Source organism: Pinus tabuliformis, chromosome 9 (assembly GCF_031772625.1).
Source record: "Pinus tabuliformis cultivar Carrire ecotype Pingquan chromosome 9, CPIR1, whole genome shotgun sequence".
NCBI classification, from domain to species: Eukaryota; Viridiplantae; Streptophyta; class Pinopsida; order Pinales; family Pinaceae; genus Pinus; species Pinus tabuliformis.
The window spans coordinates 1,746,598,557-1,746,616,820 of record NC_142307.1 but is presented as its reverse complement, the minus strand read 5'-3'; the positions used below and the strand labels follow the sequence as shown (position 1 = coordinate 1,746,616,820).

General features: G+C 34.4%; 1 protein-coding gene across 1 annotated transcript in view; it reads left to right on the top strand.

Annotated features, from left to right (window-relative positions):
• Positions 1–12,996, top strand: part of LOC149155691 (ras-related protein RABH1e-like) — a 224,987-nt gene extending 211,991 nt beyond the window's left edge. The window contains exon 6 of the mRNA XM_089441074.1: positions 12,487–12,996. Coding sequence (XP_089297200.1) covers positions 12,487–12,627 — 141 coding nt within the window. The 3' untranslated portion in view covers positions 12,628–12,996. The remainder of the gene's footprint in view (positions 1–12,486) is intronic.
• The last annotated feature ends 5,268 nt before the right edge of the window (positions 12,997–18,264 follow it).

The window sequence follows — 18,264 nt, the reverse complement described above, 5'->3', positions numbered from 1 at the left end:
ATTCATAGATTCACTTTCAACTTCACTTTTATATAGATGAAGCTTTTAAACCGATAACCCAATATTTCAGATCTTAAGATATTCAATTTGCAAAAGATACATTAACCAAGTGATCTCCTTCCCTATTTATAGTCAAGCCCTTATTCACACCATGGGACAAAACCATCAATAACCAATACAAGGGATCCAAACCGGGGCTAAATTAGATCCTATACCACGGGCCAATACCATAGAATTAAGAACGACGGGCTAAATACCACGGGCCAAACATAAGAAACACCACGTGAGCACGCTTCTCTGCCTTGAAGTGAGTGAACTGGGGGTCCGCACCTCATGAACGGGTAACCTGCGGGTATGTAAGCACTTTATCTATGATATTCCTACGGGTCCGCAGCTTTTGTACAATGTACCTGTGTACCTCTTATTTTCCAACATTTTGAGAGCCTGAACAGAGCATTGCCACTTAAGAGAGTTTCCATCAAGTACAACACCTGTAATATAGAGCCATACCAGAATCATAATGCCAACAATAGAAACATACTTTCTGGGATCATTCCATACAAAGGCACATTTCTTTATTTGGGAAATGAAGGGAGCTGCAATTTTCCCATAATTCTTCACAAACTTCCTTTAGTAGTCCATAAGTGCTACAAAATGACATAAGATTTCCATGGTCTTGGTGCATTGCCAATATTTCATTTTCTTGATTTTCTTGGGATGAAGTCACACCATATCATAACTGACAATGTGAGCTAAGCATGAAACCTTTGAAGTGTGAAAGTCACATTTAGACCATTTACGGAACAATTGGTGGTCTCAGAGGGGTTATAGGCATTTATCAACATGGTACACATCATACGGGGATTTTTGGGGTAAAAATTAAATTTCAAAACAAAAAATATACTGGCAAAATCAAATTTGAAAGAACCATGTATATCGAGGAGCCTATCTACTTGATTTGGTCTTCCATTTGGGCGCCTTTGTTGTCCATGATGTTCCTACATGTGTTTAGCATGTAGTGTACCTTCAAGTCTAACATGAAAAGTCAGGTTTGTTGGTCAAATAATTCATTAATGACAATCGTATGTTGAACAAATTTCAAAAGTATAAATCATATAAAAAATAAACCCCTCATTTTATGTATGCAATAACAATGTTTGACATTATTTCGGATTTTGAATGCAACATCTAAATGAGTAGTCTCTCTCTAGTCAACAAAATGAATATTTCGACACTTTATAATTAATTAGAAACTATCACCAACATTAAGAATAGACAACGTGACACACTATTTTTTCCCATAGAAAAAACTATAGTTTTAATTCAAGATGAAAAAAAAAATACATTCTTAGTGTGCGTCAATTATTAGAATGATAAAAAGGAGCATAAATCTTTTTAAAAATCATCTAGAGAATTAGATCATCTATTATGTAGAATATCTTTGTCGAATTACTCTAGCATGTATACATTTTTGTCCAAACATAAACTTTCTTTAAAAGGCCCATTGGCATATGAATTCTACTAAATAAAAGGATTATCATAGTGAATTTACTAAAATAGCAATATAAAACATTTCATCTTGCATTTCTATGAGAGAAGTAAGTTATTGACAACATGTACAAAGGAATGTGTAAAACTGATTTTAAATAATGAACATTGCATAACATGAAATGAAGAAACATGGAATTTCAAAGAAAATTTAGTGACTAAAACAATGACTTGAAATCACTCAAATTGGTTTTACCACAACCAAAGACATGAGAATCTAATAGAGAGAGCAAGAAGACCAATTCCACCATAACCTCCCAATCTCTCCATGCACCATTAAAAGGGCCCGTGATCTGGACTTGTTTATATGTAAACCTTTTGGGACCTGAGGTGTCTTCAAGGGCTATAGAGAAATAACACAGTAAAGACCAAATTTGTGTGAACATATAGAAAGGAGGGTAATACCTACCTTTGATTGTTAGTTTATTTATTGCAATATAAATTCCCCACAAAGTTAGAAAGGGGAGCACCTTCCACTTCTTTAATGTTCTTCCTTAATACCAAAATTGGAGATTGCATTCAATATTAGTACCATACCATAAATTTTGCTGACCCATAAGTTTCTCCAATTTGATACATACATGTGACTCATAATGCAAATGCAAATATGGATGCTCATATGATTACTCACTCAATCTATCAAAGAGCCAAATCCTTCGCCCTTCTCTTCCTCCTTTTAGTAACAAAGTTAAAACCTTCCCATTTATAATAAGCGAAATCAACATCATGGATTTTATTGGAGTGACCATCTTCCATAGTTTCCTTCACCACCATTTGAAATATAACCCTCCCTGGTCAAAGCTCCATTGTATCCTAACTTTGTAGTGCAGTTTACCCTTGTCTTGTTGAAAAATCCAAGCCAATGACTAATTTTTATTAGATAATTTGGTATGTGCTTTCTCTAGCTTTACAACAAAATATCTCTAGATAGCGGTATTATCTCTTTCCAACCCAATATCTTTTGATGTTTTCCATCCTTGTTTCAAAGGATTGGCCTTCACCCTCTTAACTATAAGGTTCAAAGTGACTTGCTAGGAATCCTGAAGAATAATACTATAACATTGAGTAAAAATACATGTGGACCAGACCGCGTGACTGCATATTTTCCACATTTGATCTCTAATACATTACCCACTTTCAATGCAAGATATGCTCCCATACCAATGGAGAATTCAAGATAGTTCCTTCCACTAGTTTGAGAGATTAAGTACTCTCTTGGTCTCCCTTTTAATCTATATCACCATTGAATTTATTATGATGTACTTGTGAACTCAAATCTACTTCAAGAGGCTATCTTTGATTAGAACACTATACAAAGAGTTAGCTATCATTTCTTGGACAAAGGAGAAAGTGTCTATAGCCCTTTCCCTCTCAAATACTTATGTTGAACCACCTTCTTCTAGTTGACCCAATGAGCACCTTTGTACTTTGAAATTTACTAACATAAGAAATTAAAAAAACATTTCCCTATATTATTCAAAACCCCATTAGGAATGGAGGCCAAAATCTCCCAATAAATATGTACTACTTCTAAAATTGATTTTACAACAGTCAGTCTACATCCACGAGACAACCACTTGTTACAATAAACGGAAATTCACTTTTCCACTTTCTCTAACAACTAGAACCAATTACAGTTGACATAACCAATGAATTTTGAGTTAATTCCTAAATATTTCAACCCTCCATCAAGACAATGATGTTGGAACAGAAAAGAGTATTTTATATCCAGCCAAATCTCATCTCTTACATATGCTAAATAGTGCATCGACTTCCTCTCGTTTACTTCCATACTAGTTGTCTTCTTAAAAATACTCAAGATATCCTTGAGCATAAAGATATCCCTACCAAATGTAGAACCTAATCACAACACATCTTCCACTAAAAAGTGAATGTGGCATGGCTAATTCCCTATTAATTTTAATACCATCTAAAAGAATTTTCGCTTTTGTATCTTCAATAAAATGATTTAATCCTTCACAACAAGAAGGAAGATGTAAGGAGGTAGGGGGTAGCCTTATCTTATAACTCTAGAAACTTTAACAGCAAATGATTTTGAACCCTTTATTAACACCCCAAATTTTATAGATGGGATATGTCCCACCATGGAATGGACTAGAGGTAAGGTAAAACCAATATGGAGCAGTGGAAAATGGAGGTAAAGGCAAGAAACTCTATCATAAGCCTTTGACATGTCAATATTGAAGACCATTACAAGGGTATGTCCCATCTTGATTATGCGTCACTTCCTAGGTACACCCATAGCTTGATGGAATTGTTTTCCTTACAACCCAAATTGCTCATTTTGACACATACCTTCACAGAATAGGCTTCAATCTCACTGCTATCAAGTTGGAAATTACTTTTTAAATACTATTTTAAAAGGACATAGGTCAAAATTTCTCAAATGAGGATAGATGATCTACCTTGAGAATGAGTGTAATGAAACTCAAATTCACAATACTCGACACTTTTCCTTTTGACCACACATCCTCCACAACTCAAAGTAAATCATTGTCCAAAAGCTCAAAGAAGTCAATAAAAAATTCTGTCATCGAACCATTAGTTAGTGCCCAGATGCCTATCTTTCCTCAAGTATCCAAAAGCTTGCAACCTCCCCTCTCGTGTGACTTGTATGTATACATGTCCTCATCCTTAGAAAGAAAAGATCTACCTTCATGCTTTTGAAAATGTTAACTTCCATAGACTTCCTAAAATATGTTTCCCAATGTTCCACTACCATGGTAGCTACTCACTAAAAATCTCAAACTTGCAAACCATACAATGTTGACATTTCCCAAATAGTATTTTGTAATATTTTGTAATCTCTTGTGATGATAAAATTACAGAAACTCAATCATATATTATGCACAAATGGTGTATGTGCAAAGACACTCACACACAGATTTACATTCAGATTACTCTATTAAATAGAGTTTTTGAGATCCAACTTATTCCTAAATTAGATAGAGAGGTTGAGAGAAATTCTCAACCATCACAAACCAACTTCTTAAATATGGAATGTAAGCATTAACTCCAACATCCCCCCTTAATGATTAGATTACATGAAAATAACAAAATAATCAAGCTTATCAGTAGATGCTCCATCAAGTTGCCTCATAACCCTCGGAAAGGTGTAGTTGGCAAGTTGGATTCCCGAGTTCCCTTCCTCAACTCCCGAATCAAGGACCTCCCAAAGTCAATTACTCGACAGCATCCCAATCTGTCGCATAACCTCATTAGGAAACCACTTCCATGTCTACCACTAATGAGGGATCCTTCCCTAGATCTGCAACTGCCATACTATCTGGACAACCATCCATATTGAGCCTTACTGCTACTTGATCTTTAAGTACTGGCATCAGACACATAGTTGAACTGCTGGTTATTTTTAAAAGAGTTTAATAGGTTCACTCTCTTCATCATCAGAATTCATCATTTGATTTACAAATAATTTATAATACTATTATTTAACAAGCCAATAAGATCTTTCGATTTTCGTCATACTTCATTGAATCATTTTTACGAATCATTTTTTACCACGTGGAGATTATGCAGCTCAGCGGAAACTGTTTCTACGGTTTGATCCCGGCCAGTTAGGAAAACCTGATCCCCGCCTGTGTCTTTGGCATAGATTCCATTTTGGAGAAGGGAGCAAGGTCAATGGCCTGGCCAGCACCCGACAAGAATTTTCGAGCTTCGATGCTTGCAATTACACGATTAACAGACAAAAGTCGATTTCTTGAATTTCTGAATAGCGGAAATTGCGACGACTTGCAACTAGAAATGTTTAAGATTTGCTCGGAAATTGAAATCCTCTGGTTGATCAAACCCTATCTATTTACTTCACCAGACAGCCAGAAATGCTCAAATGTCCTCAGAAATTAATCTCCCGGACGGATCAATCCATGCACCTTTAATTAACTACAGACAGCCCAGAAAAGACGGTCCAGCTCCACGCAGTTAACGCAGCAGCGAGTATTCAAGCAGTTGCTCCTCAGGTAGGCAGCGCTCCTCAGATGGACAACACAGGTTCAGATCTAGCTCTGATACCATGATAAAAATGGCTAAAACAACACAATTACAGAAACTCAATCATATATTATGCACAAATGGTGTATGTGAAAAGACACTCACACACAGATTTACATTCAGATTACTCTATTAAATAGAGTTTCTGAGATCCAACTTATTCCTAAATTAGATAGAGAGGTTGAGAGAAATTCTCAACCATCACAAACCAACTTCTTAAATATGGAATATAAGCATTAACTCCAACATGTGAGAGAGAAAATTATGAAAATGGTTTGATGTTATTATAGTCTAAAACCAACTAGCCTTGGGAGAACTCTTTATACTCAAATCTCTTTTTCTTTCTAATAGAAACTTAGCTTTTTCGGCCTCCGTTTCTTTAACCGTCTACTTAAGAGGGAACCTTGGTTTTGTATTGATCGATCTAAAAAAATGGACAATGATTTAATAATTTGCTACAACTTACTCATGACCTGATATTCTAGACTCGTGGATGAGGAATCTATGCAATTTCTTCGCAATCCCATTGACACAGCCTCAATTATTTTTTCGAATTGGTTTTAAGTCCAAAGGCTCAATATCTATCAAATTCGGTACTTACGACCAGTTGAGAGGAAAACTAGCCAGACTATCCAACCTTGTATTTTCTTCGTAAATTTCCGAGTGATGCATAGTAAAATTAAGGTCCCGAGTGACTTAAATTACACGTGTGAGAGAAGGAGATGATCTCAGAACACTTGCTTGTTGTCATAAGTTCCAAGGAGATGATCTCAGAACACTTGCTTGTTGTCATAAGTTCCATAAAAATTGATGAGAACAATGGAAAAGCCCAAACTGCAAACAAAGAACTCTGTAGAGAGTATAAAGGAGATTAAGAATTTTGTAGAGAAAGCTTCCAATGCCAACCTGTAATCAAACCACTAGAGAGACCAAAAGCATTCACAAACAAACACTCCCAATTGCTCAACGATTTACTTAGCCTTGCAATTAAGGGAGCTACCAACCGCATGTTCCCACAACACAATAACATATATCTTTTCCACCTCTAAGTGTCTTTTTAGGCTAGCTTTCTGGATTGGGTAGCCTATCCCCACACATTTAGAGAAAGAAACTTCGGTGAGAAACGTCGGCAAGGGCATGGCGTGCCGCCGTGCTCTATGTGCCTTGATAATTGATTTCTCTACAACTTAATTTATTTCTTTCACAACCCTTTCTTGGGCTTGTCTCACAGAGAACTTTCTTCCCACCAACGCCTGGCCTGGTTCCATAAACCTGTCTACCACTAAACCTCTCGGAGTAGCAGTCTTCACCGAAGGATGAGGAGCATTTCAAACCAAGGGACTGTTCCTTGGTTTCGACAACAATAAACAGACAGGGATTTCAAACCAAGGGACTGTTCCTTTGTTTCAGCAAGATAACATGAAATGGGGGAATTTCAAACCAATGGACTGTTCCTTGGTTCCGATAAGATAAACATGAGACATACACCCCTCCCCAATCAAGAACCGAAGATAGTGAATAAGAATAGTTACCCATGGAACCGCATGCACCCGAAAGGATGGTCTCTGCTCACAAGAAGGTGAGAAAGTCCCTCGTTGAACTGAATGAAGTGCCGTATCCATTGACAAGTCATCCCCTCGAAAGCCCCCTATCCATTGAATAGAAAATTCCCCGAATTTGGACTCACATCCGGCTACCACCCGATGGTCTTCTACTTCCTCCACACACAAGGAAAAAGGATAATTGTAATCGTACATGTTCTACAAAAAAAGCATAAAATTTATGAGTGGTTATATTTAACGAATCTTTTATGGATTGTGCATTTAAGAGTGAGTTATAAAAACATGCTCATCCTAATTATTTTCATATGTTAATAATAAATATGGTAAGTTATTAGATGTTTTTGTTTTTTTTTTAATTAATTTTGTTTGAAATTTTGATGGAAATTTTGTAAAATGGGAAGTTTGAATTTTGTAATCTCTATAATTTATGTGTTTCGGACATTTTTGAGAAAGACACTGAATTTATTTATATATTGCAAAATACCTTTTAAATTGTAAAAAGCCGCAATCTCACAATTTTTTTTATTAGGGCCCAATTCCAACCAAAAGACAAAAATAACTAAAGATCAAACTGCTCCATCAAAATATGTGTAGTGGTATAGGTTTACAATGAGTTAGATGAGATATACAAAATACAAACAAAAATTATAATACATATTTGGAATAAACTCCCATGGCACCAAAATTGTCATTTACAATCGCAGTGGGTTGAAACCCTTAGTTCATTTAGCTTGCGCTGTCAATCTATATGAGGTTATAGTTTAAAGAGCACTCTTCCACACACCTATTGTCTATTAAAAATTCTAATTAATTTCTAGATAGTTAGAAAGAGTACGTTTCAAGTATTTAATATTTTTTTTCGTTAAGAGAAGAATCTGAAATAACTTTTTAATTTTTTAAATGACTATGCATTTTACGTAATTATTGAAAATAATGTAAATATTACTAAGGTTAAAAGGAAACTTTTAGCTATGTAATAATTTAATTAATATTAAAAATGATTAATTAAAATTTTCAAATATTTCCATTAATTAATAATGTAAATATTACCAAAGTTAAAAGGAAACTCTTAGCTATACAATAATTTAATTAATATTGAAGATTTTTAATTAAAAATTTCAAAGGTTTTACATTAATTAGGTTGACCTGAGATTGTATATAGGTTTGTCGTTTTCTTAGTTTTATTGGATTTATAATTAAACCGAGAAAAAATATTATAAACAATAAGTATTTGGTTAAAGAATATTCAATGTTTATAAGTTGAGATATATATTATTAAATTCAATATAATTTAAACTTTGAGAATATAAACTATAATATGAAAAAATATTATATAGTCAAGATACTTATTATTTGTTTATTTATTTTTTTAGAGTTTTTTTGTCATTAATTTATATCAATATTAAGGGTGGTAGGAGGTGGAGGGATATTACTAAAATCCCGTAAGAATTATTGTGGATAAATTCTCATGGGGCTTTGGGTGGAAATCTAACAACCATGTGGAATGCATGGACTATTACTGGGTTAGCATTGGCTTATGATCGAGGTGTCAAATAGATTCTTAGTATGGGTGATTCTTCCCTAATTATTCGATATTTGAGAATTGTCAGCCCTTCGAAAGATAATGCATTAAGCCTTCTGTATCATGGAATTAAAAGTATTCTTCTCTCCTTCTCTAGCTCTACCTTCTTCCACATCCTCATAAATCTTAATTTTGAGGTGGATCATCAGGCCAATAAGGATTTTCTTCTAGATGAAGGGCAGCCATAGGTCAATGGAATAAGAAGCTATATATCAGTCCTGTAAGTATTCATATCTTACTCCCTAAAGCCCCTCATTTCTATTTCACACCCCCTTGAGCCATTTTGCCCCATCCCTAGCTTGATCCTTTTCTCCCATTATTGGGCCCCGATATTCATATGAATGACTTCACTAAATCCCCCAACCTCATGATTTTCGAGGACACCATCTTTCACCTTGACGTGGCAGGAAATAACAATTTTCGTCATGCAAGTGTGCCTGCTTTAATAGCCTCTATGTGGCATAGACCCGATTTCATGGCTAGTTATAATTGCATCACCTCAGATCAATTCATGACGATTCCTCGGCCTCAGTGTACTAGAAAAAATAATTTCAAAATGAAAAATTGAGTGCGGCTCTCATGTTGCGTCGAGAATGAATCTAGCCGCGGGACCATATCCTCATTCATAGCATATGAGTGGAGTTGGTCCAAAATTTTGAATTCATGGTTAATTTTGAAGTGGGTTACTTCTTTATCAAAGGTGACGTCTAGGCACTGGTATAATTGGAAGCTCCATGATGATATTTGGAAATTCTATGGTCATTCTTCTGTTGTGAGAAACTAGTGTAGGTTCAACATCACTGCAGCTAGGTGATTTGGCATATTTCTCTTATGTGGTTGGAGGTAAGAAAACTAATTTATGATATTCATTGCAATATGAAATATTGTGATGATGATGATGATGGTGGTTACCGTCCACTGAGACCAAATTGGTCTATCGGACCTATAATATTTTTAATTTTTAATTGTCTGGCTCCTTGTCTTTCTTGGCGAGATTGGTGCTGTAGCTCTCTTTTTTTTCTCTACGGTCTTCCAACTTCCTTTATCTTGCATCTCCTTCATCTCTTCTAGTTCTTGCAACAATGGTGTCTTAGCTTCGCCATCAATTGTGTTCGTCCTTTTGAAGATAGTCGGAGAAGAGGTTTGGTCTAGGAGATCTGCTTTGTTGTCAAATGAAGATTTATTTTGCACGATAATCGAATCCTCATAATTGTTGACACTTGAGGGGTTGTCGAGTGCTCTTTTTTGTTGTTGGGCAGGGCTTTCTCCATGCTTGTCTTGAGAGTTGTTTCTGTCTTGCCCAATTTCTTGTGATTCAGAGTTTTCTCTAGAGTATTCTTCTTTGATGACAGTGTAGTGTTCTTTTTGTGCTCCTTCCCACCAAGTAGATCTGTAGTGTAGTGTTCTTTTTGTGTACCAGTGTTGTCAATTTATTTGTTCTAGGTCTTAACTTTGTGAACATCTAAGTTTCTCAATTGGAAGTGGCTTGCTCCTTCCTACTGGGCGCTGACTCTACAAGTTGTTATACAACACATTTTTTCTTATTTGGATGTTGTGTTGGAGTCTTTTGGACACTATGTATTCTATTAGATCTATTTGGTTCTCTTCCTTCTTTTGCCCAAATACTATTGTCCCTCCCTCTTGATACTCGCATAATTTTGACCTCTCTATTGATTCTAACTCCTTGCCATCAGAGTTTTCAATCTCCACTATGTGTGACAACAAAAAGAGCATGAAGCCATAAATTTTGAAGTATACAACTGGCATGTAATGATGTACCGACATCAAACCTCTGAGTGCAACTCTTTTGAAATAATTGTGGCTCTACAATAAATAATTTCTCTTCTGGAAGACGAAGTGGATATGTTGTGCATTATTATCATGGATCTCAAGCTCCAAGGCATTCATCCAGACAATCCACCCACAGGGCCCTCCTGATATACTGACCTCAATAGGCTAACAAATTCCGTGAACTAATAAACATTGTAATGTTTGGCTTCAAATGTTTTCTATTTTTTGTTCTAATATTGCCACATATACACATCTTGGAACATATGCACTACCAAATTTTAATTTCTTCAAATTTTATGTTGCATAAGTATCCTTACACATTATACAGTACAATACTATGTAGTAGAATAGACGATGGTTACCTCCTTTCTATCGCTCGATGTGAAGTTATTATTAAAGACAAGCTATCTAAATCCTCTATTATCCAAAAGAAATTGGTCTTCATTTTTTGTGCATAAAACAATCTTACTATATTTAATCATTTTTCTCTTTTTGATCATGTATCTATCAGACATTGTTAAATTTTCTTTCCACTCTCTATTTTGTTGATTATGCATTTTATACTTGCCCTACTTCATCCTCTTCTCTCATGTAATAAGGGATTGCATCATTTTAAAAATATAATAAAAAATATATCGACAACAAAAAATTCATATCGGAAGAATTACATATAATTTGAATTTTTGTAATAAAAAAAAAATGAATATTTAATTTGAAGTGTTGATAAGGAAATTAATACCAAGCTAGGCATATGAATATTGAGATTGTGATATGTAGTTTAAGTTGATAGTATATCTTAATGGTTGAACTATCTCTTTAAGATTTGTTGCCTATGGAAAGGCCAAAAGCCACAAGTTTAAATGTAGTTAGGGTTATTGGGTTACCAACTTGTTGGGTGGTGTTTGATGTATCCTTAATGTGGATACATTAGGGAAGAAAGGGTATTTTGGGATTGCGCAATCTTTTTGTTAGAAAAAAAAACTTGTTTTAACAACCAAAAAAGAGATTGTGCTTACATAGGTGAAGGCTACCATAGGTCAAATTAATCAAGTTGACTAGGGTACATGTATGTGAATTTGACCCAAGTACTAACAAAGTTGTATAGAGGAAAAAATTAGCATACCTTAGAAATTGTACCAAGAGCATTAAGTAATGGGTTTCCTAAAGAGAAGAAAAGAAATTTGTCAATTCAATTTTGGAGTAGGAAATCATTATTCAAATTTAGGAGATTGATTTTTCCTTACACATTTGCAAAATTTTGAATAAAAAAAGTATGACTTCAATATTCTAAGTCATATTAATAGGTAATCAAGATCATCATATAAGAAGCCAGCAAATAAAGTTGTAGAAAACAAACCTTAAACACTCTTAGAATTTGAAACCTTAACCACTAATACTTTGTTATATTGTTTTTAATTTTTTAGTAATATATATAAAATAAAAAAATCAAAATTTATTATTATTAATATATTATTTTTAAATTATAAATATTGAAATTTATAATTATTATCTTTAAAAATATTATTAATTTCTTTAATACATATTTTAAAAATTAAATTTTAACAGTATTAACATACTTTTTCCCAATTTCAGTTACACAATTTAATATTAAATGTTAATGATGAATGTAAACCATTTTTGTATTGATCTCAGTGGTTTTTAATTTTTTTTATATGTTATGAATTGATGTTTACATTAATGCATTCACATCCCTGAATAAAAAATGTTCGGTTTGCCCTTTTTGAATTTTTTATTAACTTGTTTGCTTCCAAATGAAAGGCAGAAGAAATATATATTCGTATAATAGTTTTGTTAAATTTAACTTTTTATCCAACGTTTTATTTATAGAGACACCTTATCATAGAGGATTGAAGTGCAATCAGTGTGCAATCTACCAGAATAATTGTTAGTTCGTTGAATCTGTTATATTTAATTTATTACTCATGACTTGTATTTCTAAAACATTTGCAGTCCTTGTTCCGGAAGATAGCAGCTGCTTTGCCAGGAGCTGATACGTTATCATCGAGCAAAGAAATGGAATCACTTGATGTGTACTTGAAACCAATTAAGATATCCCCAGAAGCAAAAGATGCAGGATGGTGCTCCTGCTGATGTCAAATTTCAATACAATTTGTTATTAGCGTGGTCTGTAAAGAACTACGTAGGTTGTAGTTTTGATTTACAGACATTGAGATATAAATATTTTATTTGCATTTCTACCCTTTGCTTAGGGTATTGTAAACTAGGACTAGCATTTGGTCTGTAAACATAATCTATCCTTAAGCAGACCAATTTTTTTCCAACAAAATATTTCATTGGTTACTATATGGTTTAGTTCTTACATTTTTATGTATAATAGCAGTCATATTTATGACACTTCTTTAGTAAGTTTGACGGATAACAAGTACAAGCAATGATATCTGCAAGTTGGACAAGTACTTGTATGCAATGTTAATACTGAGGTGAGCTGACGAGATGATATCACAATTTGCGCCCTTCTTTTCTTCACAATAATTCCTCTACATTGCTATAGTCTCACGATTAAAATGAACGTTTACAGTGCATTTAAAAAATAGTTTCCTTATGTCGAGAGCATGGGAGAATTTTGTCCTTAGCTCTTGTCTGGCCAGCTCGCACCATGTATATAAGCACGGAGAGATTAATGTATATAGGATCCAGTCTTAGCTCTACTGCCTTAGTTATAGGAGTTTGCATGCGCTGCTGGAGAACTAATACAATACACGTTAAAGTAGAATGCAAGCACTAGATACTCTGTTTTAACGATGTTTTGAAATTTCGAATGTCTGTGATGTGACATGACAGGAAGGACCTATGAAGCTAAAACAAAACATTGACGTGGCTTTTGTCTTGTTTATGAATGCATGTAATGTCAATTTTATGCTTTAGAGTTCAATTCTAAGGTGTCGGGGAAAGGAAGAAGGGCCTATGAAGCTAAAGTATTGATGTGGATTCTCTCTGCTTTATCAATGAATTTGTAATGTCAATTTTATTCTTAGAGTTCAATTTTAACGTGTCGGAGAAAGAAAAAACAAAACGACCTTGCAGAATTCCAACATAGTTAGATAAACATGGCGTTAAAAGGCTATCATTTTCTGGGTTTATGTTCAAGACCGTTCAATTCAAACATGAATCAATAAACTCTAGATAAAATATATGAATAAAACGTATTAATATAGAAACTAAAGACGTCAAAAATAATAAACGACATGGCTTCCCAACTCAAGTGTAAGCATGATCCAATATTTATGCATCAAGTTCCCGGTTGGATCTGGTATTGCTTGAGCCTCCATTGCAATGCGATGTACAGCTCAATAATCTACATTCTGGAGGATCTGGTCACCTCTTAGCAATCTTCAAGCACTCTTTTGTCCAGAATACATAGCCTCCATCCAAAAATGACTTAGTCTATTTTATGAATCTAGCTATTCGGTGGAGTCAGAATATCCACATGCAATAGTCATTTATTTCTGTTCTAATAATTTTGAAATAATAGTTATTTTAATTGATGGTCAAGTAGGGTTATTGAGTCCTTCAAAACTAGAGTTTTAACATGATGGCTATTTTTTTTTTTTAAGTTTTGGTAATTTTTAGATTATTGAATGATTAATTTTGTTGGAGTAAAAGTGAGGAAAACCATATAAATTAAATGGCCAGTAAATGTTTATAAGTGTCAATCTATAATAGATACTAAGACATTTATCTTATAATACATCTTCACACACACACACATATATATATAACACGAAAACATAGTAAAATAACAATAAGAAATAAGACCTCAATAAACTTTGTGAACATGAATTGAAAAGAAAAATGAGCATAATTACATTTAAGATAAACCTTAACCCTCTATCATGACTATTATTAAAAATATTTCATGGAGATTAAATCTCTACCATCCGCATAATAAGTATTAATAATTGAATTAGAATTATGGAAAGATATTCCAAAATAGACATCTATTATCATAATGAAACTCTACACTACTAATTTTTAGGAGCTCGTATTGCTAGATTTGCATAACCAAAGATCCCAATAAAGAGTCATTGTATTTACCTCTTAGTTTGATGATTGCTAATGGGGGCTTGGCTCTTTGATTTAGTGCATTTGAAAGAGTTGTATTAGATAAGGAAGTCCACATGCCTCTCCTCTAATGGTTAAAAAAATGATTAAAATAAATAGGTCTTTTTACAAAAGTATCATACCAAGGTTTCTTTGAATACTTAGGAAATGAGTTTTCTCTACAATGGTGGGACATAAGAATATTTTGGGGTCGACCGCTTCCTCTAGATTTGCATAAAGCCACTTTTTTACATGGAGAAGGGTTATAGGATTAAGTAATGTTCCAAGTGATTTGTCACATCTAAGCACATTGATAAACACTCATTTTCAAAACAGGTGATAGCTCTTTGAAAATATAATCCTTTAGGCTATCATAGGTATAATCCTAGTCATTGCTTTTCTAATTTTCTAGAAATACAAATGAAAATGGATAGAGATAAGTGTGTGGTCCATTATTCAACTATATGATACACATAAATACAACATTTTATGACCCTCAGTTTCATATTCAAGGAGGGATCTCATACACATTATGACTATTCAACCTCATTTGTTGTCCTTCTCTTTCATCACAAGTGAATAAACTAACTTACATAATCCATGAGGACTACATTTCAAACATTCGCCCCCTTAATCTGAAGCGGTGCATGTGAATCCAAGAAGAGAGCTAAAATATGGAGGTGGATGGAAAGAAATTACTTAATGTGCTCTTTGAATATGGTGGCTTAAGGAATACTACAAACCAAAAAGTTAGCACAAGCTGATGTCTTCTACTGTTGGTGGTTTAAGAGTGACCACCAACTATGGAACTTGGCTCAAAGCAATTCTTGGAAGATTTTTGAATCTAGCTAGAAGTTGATGTATTCTATGAAATCGAAGTGTTCTTTGGTGATGGTTTAAATATGACAAAAAACTATTGAAAGGGTGGTTTGAAGATGACCACAAATGATTAAAATTATGCAGGTTTTAGGATGACCACACTTCTAGAAAAAGCAGTAAGTCCTCTACTGGATGGTTGTTTAAGGAGGACCACAAAAAATCTGGTGGTTTTGTGATGATCAAAACCTAAATTGTGCTCATGGAACATGAGTTTATCTCTTTCCACAACTCTAACTCTAGCTCTAGGATTTGGTTATTAGCTATAGTTCTAGATATGGATCATGCTCACTTGAGATGACTTCAAAACTATCAACTAACTATCAATTACCCCCTAACATATACCAATTGAGTAGGGGGAATTTTAAGAATGGAAATTCCTCTTATCTCACTAGTCCATGATATGAAATTTGTAAAATGTTTGGTGATATTTGTGTGAAAATATTCAATTTTCTAATGAGTTTATGCTATAAGGTTTGTGCGAAAGAATTTTAGAAAAATTGGAAATTAATGAATCTTTTTTTTGAAAAAAATGGAAAATTAGCCCACCTAGGAATATTAGCCCCTAAAGTTTTACATGAAATTGAGAAGAAGAACATACCTTTATTACAATGCGTTTCAATACTCAAGAATGAATTTTATGGTATGACTAATATATTATCTTGGTTGTTGAAAACCATTTCCAATAAGTGATCCATCTAAGGTGAATCTTTGCTCTTGCTAGATTCTTACGTCTAGAACATTCATTTGAATGATGAGTATGTTTTCTACAATGCTCACAATGGTAAATATCAAAACACTAATATTTTAAAAGGACGACTTGATTACAATATTGCAATTTGAAAATTTATAGTCGATGTGGAGGAGGTGAAGATGCGAATTCTTGAAGAAACCCATTGCTTAGATATAGGAGAGTAGTTTGGAATGGAAGGCACTTCCTTTTCAGATACAAGACTAGTTATATGCTAGCCGTTGATGATGTCTTCCCACGTTTTGATGATGGGTTTGGGAAGCGCAATATGTACTTTTTCATCTTCATGTGAATCTACTCCTAACATGGAATCATCAATATGATGATTTGCTAGCTATTGATGATAGACAAACTCGAATAGAGAATTATTTTGAACAAGAACCAATTTAGAATTTTGATTCCTTTGTTGTAGTTCATCTCTTTGTAGTTTTGATATGAACTAAAGAAAGTCAATATTGTCATATGAGTGTTGTAAACATGTTCAAATATCTATGAGAATGGATTTCTCAATTTTGACTATGTCGTTAATGATCAGGTGCTCAAAAAGTAGCTCAAAATTAAAAAAAATTGGATCGGTGTCGAACCTAAACAACCATGTAGTGCTCATTATCTTGAATCTGGTGAAACTTGTTTCACACGGAATGGATACCGTATGCTCCCAAAATCATTTTCTGTTCACCTTCCCAAATAGGGGAATTTTTGCAAAAAATTGACAGCCCAGTCAGGAGTTTGTACTGTTGATCTGGCACTCACTCTAAAGGTCTATGTGGTAGGTTGACTAGTCAACAACCTTCGACGAATCACGTTGTGCTAATTGGCACATTCTCATTGGGTGCAATTTGGCAGTTTTGATTGGTTGGATTAGTGGCAAACGATGAGCTGACATGTTTCCCAACCAAAGGCTGCCATGTGGTAGCACGAGGGCCACCAAAATTTTGGTTTAAGGTCTAGGAAGTAGCATTGGGGATCAAACCCATGACCACCAAGGCATAAGTCAAAATCTATACCAACACGCCATCGTAATAGGTCTTAACCTATAATGGTTTTGATTTATATTTAAATATGACATGCATGCCATTTTGGGGGAGGGGCCAGCCCACGGGGGTCCACCCTTGGACACGCCACCAACATACGACTACCAATGGAGCAGTGCAGGGGTGGTCCGTTTTCCTTAACGTTAGGCACATGGACCCCATATGGCCATACTTTGGGGATTTAAGGCGTTAGCGAACATTTAAAGTGTCCAACAATTTCGCCCAAAAATCTGTGAAATTATTGCTCCATCAGCGCGATTTGGGGAATTCGCAGTGCGATTAGTAGAAGACCATAAATCCATAATGTCTTCATGTTTTGAGCAAATCAAGAGCAAAAAGAGGCTACACATGCATTTTTGGGCATTCTGGAGCCATTGGAACAAGTTTTAAAGATTTATGAGCATCTTAAACTGATGTATTCACACCTTTCAGCATAATAGAAAGGGCCAAGCCATTGGAAGCTAGACCAAGGAGACGTAGCCCAGGAGGGGTGAACTCCTTCATCATGTGTTGTTTTGATACTATTTATGGTGATGTTTATGTCTGTTATATGTTGTTAAATCATTTGTTTATGTTAATTTGAACTTAAATTTACATAAAAGCACTAAAAAACTCATGTTGAAACTTGAAATTAACCTCATGAATCCTTAAGAACATTTAACATAATCTGAAAAGGAATTATGTACACTAAACTAATTATCCTAATCATATCAATTTTGGTATCAGAGCTCTTTGTTTTATATATGCAAGAGGGATTTAACTATTTGCATGTGAGTTTCATGCTTACAAGGTTGAAGCTCAACAGAGGAGAAGGGAAGCTGGTTGAAATCCATGAAGTTGGGTCAAGGAGAAGGAGGGCCAGGTTGCCAAAATCTCCACCACCAGTTCTTCCTCAAGTTATAGGTGAGACTTTAGTGAGAATCTCTCATGAAGGAGAGCCTACAAACATGAAAAAGGATGATAAGGTCTTTATGAATTATTTCTTTGATATGACAAAGATGGTGA